Genomic DNA, 6574 nt, shown 5'->3' with positions numbered 1-6574 from the left:
CTGAATGTGAATTTCATCAAAATATAGCTAGACAGGCTTGCCAGGATTGGCATAGACTGCTATACTCCAGTGCGATACGCTGCATATAAGTGCTTGCATGTCAGTATGATACTTCGCATTCAAATTGAAGGGTTAAATTCGAGGTCGAAGCTTGGGTGGCAGCAATAATGATTCCTCGGAAATGGCCCCGGTCCCCGGGGGTCCTACTAGTAGATCACAACCAATGTCTTTTATCGATCTCCAGCCAGCTCAACACAAGTACATTTATGGTCCGCTCGCAACGAGAAGAGAAGCCTTCTATGTCAACACGATGACCATAATTTGAATCACATTTTCCACCAGCATCAGGCACTGCATGCAACAAAGCGCAACTGTGGCGCTTCCTGTAGTGCTAAGTGCTTTCCCTTCTCTCCATAGGCGGCTTCCTAGTCATTTTCCACCACTTGCAAGTCGGTGGTTTGTCGAGAGCACTTGCACTTGGTCACGGTCATGTCTCATGAGTCATCATGCCATGGTGCTCGATTGAGTCTGGTGTTGGAAACGACAGGTTTGATCTAGGGCTGGCAACACTCTTGAAATCACTTATTGTCGTGTGTTTTTTTTACACAGGCACCTTCGAGAACCCCCGCGTGTGTTGCCCATGCACTTGCGTGCATGTTGTGGTGGCTTCGGTAAGCAGAATTATACCACTTCTGTCTGATGCAACCCTAACTTCTGTTGCCAGCATGTTTGGAGTGCACTGGTTGCGGCCTCTGCGCAGTGGGGATCGACGAAGCTCGGGGCCCCTCCTAGTTGAATGCCACCTTCATCTGTGTCCTAGTCTCAAGTGATCTGAGCACTGGATACTGTGGTTGTGGTTTTGTGAGCTGAGTACCTATCTTAAAATGGACAAGTTATTATACCGCGTGTACTTCCATACATCTTGTATCCACGTGTAAGCTTTGATTTCATAGAACACTGCATGTGCCAGTGTATGTGTCATTCCGGCGACCGAGGTTGTCAACGAAGATCGCCTACAATTGTTGCGCTCTCCTTGCTGGTGTTCTGCTCTCCCTCCCGCGATCCTGGCAGGACCATCTCATATGGTGCTGGAGTATATATACATCCAACACTGGTCTACTATTCTCGGTCACTCTGACTATGCCTAAGAGAATCTCCGCTGCATTATCTGGTACCCCAACCGGTGAACCTCGTCCTCCGGCACCATGGCATGATGATCTACCAAAAAATAAATTTTGGTGTCTCTGCTACAAGGCATTGTGCATGATTGCTGTATCGACGTCGTCGGCTGAACACTGGCGTTACCTCACAGAGCGTCCGATAAAGAAAGAATGGATAGCACACAAGGAAATGGTGATGAATCGGTTTGAAAACATGAACGTCACTGTAAGTTTAGGCAATATGCTTCTTCGATTATTGAAACTTATCTACAGGCGGGTCTGGTAAAATTTTGAAAAGTTGTTCGAGGAATGTGGCTGACTTCATCCATTGCATAGGTCTTGACGACAAGCGCCGTTTTCATATCCACTGATCCTCGCAAGTCATTTTTGTCCTGTAGGAAACTACCGAAATCCTAATCTGTCGGTTATCAGCATTTGCACCTCTTATGCCCTACGCAAGCGTAAGCACCTTTTTGTTTTATCTTCCGCCCTCACTAGGAAACTAATAAGTTCTTCAGCATGGTACACTTTCTCCTCTTGAAACTTCGTTATGTTAACGTGTAATTAGGGTCATATATCCTTCAAGTGTGCGCGTTTGTAGCTGCGTTGATCAGTCTGATGACTGGTACTTCTGTTCTCATCATCTATGACACTTGCTATACAAATGATCAGTTAATGAAAGTGCGTCATTCACCTTCATACGCACTTCAGAATTGAGTAACAGTGACCGTTAGACGTTAATGCACTCTCGCTGGCGTCGCATATGTTGCCTTATACTGATGGCATATCCATCCCTGGCTCTGGCAGTCTCGACATTGACTTTGATGACAGGTAAATTTGTGTGCACGTTCCGGTTTCGAGTCGTTGATCTCAACACACTTTTAGCCTTCTTTATAGCCGGTTTCACATCTGACAAACTCTTTGTAAAAATTATGACTGCAGGAACCTACTTGACACTGATTTTGCTCGGCGTACTTGCAATATGTGTATTCAGTCCTCATTTAAGAGAGTGCGTGGTCATACATGTCACCCGCCATCCAGAAATTAATTTGTGTGCTATTTTGTGCTATCAGGATCGTTGATGGCGAATCTGAATCACATGCCACAGACAGTCACAATCCCCAAAGCTCTGAGCCAAAGGTCGTCCGCGATAGCGGGGTTTGTCCCAGGCATGTGCCCATTCATCCTGCTTGATTCGAAAACTAATTCAAGTATTAGTGATCACAGAAAACCAGACCCTTCGCGCAGCCTCGCGTAGGGGAGCAAGTCTAGGGGGAGGATTGCGCCATTAGCTGGTGGTATGGATGGACATGTCACTGTCGATGTCTCATTTGTGATGACTTTGTGTCGCTTTGAATCGGTGCTTCGCGTTGTTCTATGCACTCTGCAGGTGTTATATCTAAGCAGCCCAGAATTTGTATACAAAGGTGCTGGAAAGAAACAAATGACCGTCATATGCTACGTGCTCGATGAAAGACTAAGATTAGCCTCAAGTGTATCTATTCATATACTCTTCCCATTCGGTGAAAGCTGGGCCTCTGCAATTCAGCCGTCTCTCAGACGACTTAGTTGGCAACCATCCCAAGCCTGATTAGAGACGTATCACAACTATGCCTTGGGACCTCGTCACGCTGAATTCCGGTAAGTTCAAATGAGGTGGAATAGTTCCTATTCACCCAACGTCATCAGGCTACGCTATGCCGAGTATTGCTTATGGTACCTGGACCCTTGGGAATGGGCAGGGTCCCATCGACCAGATCGCGCAAGCTTTTGACACGAAATACTACCACATCGGCAAGCATCTCTGAGCATTGCAATCATATGAAGGTCTGAAATTTGAGGGTCTTGTAGACACCGCTCAGGGGTACGGAAATGAGGGTGAGGTGGGTATCGCTCTTCACGAAAGCGGTCTGTCGCGCGGAGATGTATTCATTACGACTAAATACTCTGGCTTCGATGGGCTCGACATCCCTACTGCGATCAGAAACAGCATCGACAACGTGGGTGGCCCACCACGACCGGTCAATCTAGATGCTAATGGTACCAGATCGGCACGCCTTACGTAGACCTATACCTGATTCATAACCCACGCCTCGCGGTACCGGACATCCCAACAGCGTGGGCAGAAATGGAGAAAGTGGTGGATGATGGGCTGGCAAAGTGTGTTACAACAACCCTATTTGCTGTTTTGGCTCACCGCTGACCAACATAGGAGTATTGGTGTAAGTAATTTCGGTGTACAAGATTTGGAAATTCTGTTGGCGTCCGCGAAAATCAAACCTGCTGCGAACCAGGTAAGGAACAACATGATGGGATTTGCTTGCAGGGTTCTAACCTTCAAGAAAGATCCTTCTCCATCCCTATGTTTACCAGCAACAGGCGCCTATAGTGAAGTATGCTGCTGAACATGGCATTATCATCGAGGCATACAGTGCCCTCCAGTGGGAAATTTTGTATTGTATCACGTACACGCGACTGACGTGAGGATGCAGACCCCTAACAAAGGAACCTAGTGGTCCGTTGGATGCTCCGCTAAACGAGATCGCCACCCGACTTGGGGCAACTACAGACCAGGTACTTCTCGCTTGGACAAGGGCTAAGGGCGCGGTTATCGTCACGTAGGTTCCACTTCGTTTACCAACGTTGTCGATCATCAATTCCCAATGCCTTTCTAGAACCAGTTCCAAGAAAACACGTTTAGAAGGCTATCAAGATGCAGGCGATATTGGTAAGTGCTATCTCGAGAAGTGACTTGGTACGTACGGCAACTTTACATTGTTTACATGGCAGAGCTTTCAAAGGAAGATATTGCTGTGATTGATGCTGCTGGCGCATTGGGCGAAAAGCGAATCACCGCTAGAATTGGGCTGCGGAAGTTTGGTGTTGGGGTTCTAGTTGGGGTTATGGTGTTGGGCCTTTGCAGTTATTTCGGAGTAAGGATTGATAAATCGTTATGGGATCTGCTATTATGCTCCATAGTTCGTTAGGACATTTCATTTGAGTCAGTCTGTAGCTAGGTTTACGCTGTGTACAGACAGTCCTGATGAGTCGGGCACTGAATTCAGAAAGGCTAGCAAAATGTTCAGTCCGAACTTCGATCACCTAGACGCTTGCCAGGGTTGAATAAATAACTTATGTAATCTATCCGAATTCGGGTCCGTACGGTTGATTCAGAGAATGGGTGCCAAATTGCCGCAGCAGCGCATCAGATACATCTCTGCCAGCTCAACGTTCAACCACTATGTCTCTTATCTCCAGCCAGCCTAACACAAGCACTATGAACATGTATGGTCCTCTCGTAACTGACAAGAAGAGAAGTCCTGCATGTCAACACAACGCCCACGATCTGAGTTACCCATGTGAATGCCCTTCAGCATCACACCGTGCATGCCACAAATCGAGGCTGCGGCGAATCATCCTGCCTATAGCGCTTTCCCTTCTCTCCGTGGGCGCCTTTCTGGTCATTTCCTACTGCTCGGAAGTTGGCGATCTGTTAGGAGCACTCAGACTTAATCACGGTCATGCATTGGACAAGCGCCAAACGACGAGTAGCACCTCAAGCTTCACGAGCAAAAAATGTGGTGCAACAATGTCTTCATTCATTGTTCTTTCTGACAACTCACTTCAGTGTACCTAATTATTGTTTTTGTTGGCCTTTTCCTCGTCCTTTTAGCGGCTATAATGCTCAGTTTCTGGTGCTGTCAAGGTTCGATCAAACAATCTTGAAAGCGCTTATTGCCTCATGTGTTTGATACAGGCGCCTTTCAGAATCCCCTGTGTTGCCCATGCTACTTGTGTGCATGTTGTGGTGGCCTCGGTAAGCAGGACTATTCCATTTCTATTACATCAACCTTACCTTGTGTTACCAGCATGTTTGGAGTGTATTGGCTGTGGCCTCTGCGCAGCTGGCATTGACGAAGCGCTATAGATAAACGCTGCTTTCATCTCTCCAGCGATCTGAACCCTCTACTTCATGATTGCGACCCTGCCGGCTGATCTATCTTATGATGGACAAGTTAATGATACTTCCATACTTGTCGTATCACATCATTGGCGAGCTTCTGTTCAATGAACAATATATGTGACATTCTAGCGCCTGAGGCTGCTGATGAAGATTGTACACACTTCGTATACTCTCCTGCTCTGCTCACAGCTTACTTCCTTCCGCGTCTATCGGTTCCGGGTAGAACCGCTCATATGCCAGTGCTGTATATATGCTCATGCAACACTATGGTGCACTATCACTCTCAGCATTTTCCCCATGCCTACGAGTTCGGCGGTACACACCACCCCCCTTCCCACCTCATCATCCTCCGATGACTCCGAATGGTGTGATCTACCAAGAGATCCTTGTTTGTGTGTCTGCTTTAAGGCGTTGTGTATGATCGCTATATCGAAGTCGTCGGTCAAGCACTGGGAAGAGCTCAGAAAGAATTCGACAAAGTCCAAACAGGATTCGGAAGAGCTCAAAAAGAATTTGACAGAGCTCAAACAGAATTTGGAAGAGCTCAGAAAGAGATCGGAAGGGCTCGAACAGGATTCGGAAGAGCTCGAACGGAATGCGAAAGAGCTCGAACGGATTTCGGAAGAGCTCAAACGGAATTCGACGGAAGAGAAATCAGAAAAGCATAAGAAAATGTTGATAAATCGGTTTGAGAACATGAACATCACAGTAAGCATCGGCGGTAAACATAGTCCTTCCGTTATTGAAACTTATTTGCAGGCGGGTCTGGTAAGCAAACTATAAAAAGCTGCCCGAGGATTGTGGCTGACTTCATTAAATAGGTCTTGACGTCAAGTGCTGTTTTCATATCCACCAATCCTCGCAAGTTCATTCTTTGTCTTGTATGAAGACCACGAAAAACTTAACCTACCTGTTTTTCTCAGCGATCCAATCTCTTATACCCTATGCAAACGTAAGCATTTTTCGTTTCTTATAGTGCCCGTATGTAGAAACTAACAGGTTATTCAGCAAGGTAAATGGTAAACTTCCTTCTCTGGAGACTGGGTCGTGGTAACGTGTGTCCAGGATCCTATATCCTCCAAGTCATCTCTTTTGTAGCTGCGTTGATGAGTTTGATGACTGGCACTTCTGTCCTCATCATCTACGACAGTTGCTATGCACACGAACGCATACTGGAAGTGCGTCATTTGCCTGCCTTCATACGTCTTCAGGCTTGAGTAATAACAATTATCAGTCGTGCAAGGAATCTCGCTGGCGCCTCATATGCTGCCTCTTACTGATGGCATTTCCTACGCTAGCTCTGGTAGTCTCGACATTGGCTTTAATGTCAGGTTTGTGTGTGGAAGTTCCGATTTTAAATTGCCATTCTCAAAGCCTGTTCAGCCATATGTATTGCAGGCCTCACATCGGACAAACTGTTTGTGAAAGTCCTGACTGGAGCATCTTGTGG

General features: G+C 46.7%; 2 protein-coding genes across 2 annotated transcripts; both read left to right on the top strand.

Moving 5' to 3' along the window:
- Nucleotides 1-218: 218 nt before the first annotated feature.
- On the top strand, nt 219-950 carry BJ212DRAFT_1400125 (uncharacterized protein; the record flags this gene model as incomplete). The annotated part of the gene is made up of 2 exons (XM_041337306.1): nt 219-671; nt 725-950. Coding segments are annotated over exons 1-2 (233 nt in total), but the record flags the coding sequence as incomplete, so codon positions are not given.
- Nucleotides 951-4324: 3374 nt separating this feature from the next.
- Nucleotides 4325-5059, top strand: BJ212DRAFT_89563 (uncharacterized protein). Its single transcript, XM_041344292.1, has 2 exons — nt 4325-4977; nt 5030-5059. Exon 1 carries the CDS (start codon nt 4402-4404, stop codon nt 4795-4797), a length of 396 nt encoding a protein of 131 aa, XP_041185961.1. The 5' UTR covers nt 4325-4401; the 3' UTR covers nt 4798-4977; nt 5030-5059.
- The last annotated feature ends 1515 nt before the right edge of the window (nt 5060-6574 follow it).

Source organism: Suillus subaureus (assembly GCF_016647635.1).
Source record: "Suillus subaureus strain MN1 chromosome Unknown BJ212scaffold_107, whole genome shotgun sequence".
Classification (NCBI taxonomy): Eukaryota; Fungi; Basidiomycota; class Agaricomycetes; order Boletales; family Suillaceae; genus Suillus; species Suillus subaureus.
This window is presented reverse-complemented; position numbering and strand designations above follow the sequence as displayed.

Coding starts and splice junctions, on each gene's coding strand:
- BJ212DRAFT_89563 (XM_041344292.1), top strand. CDS start 4,402: ATGTCTCTTATCTCCAGCCAGCCTAACACAAGCACTATGAACATGTAT.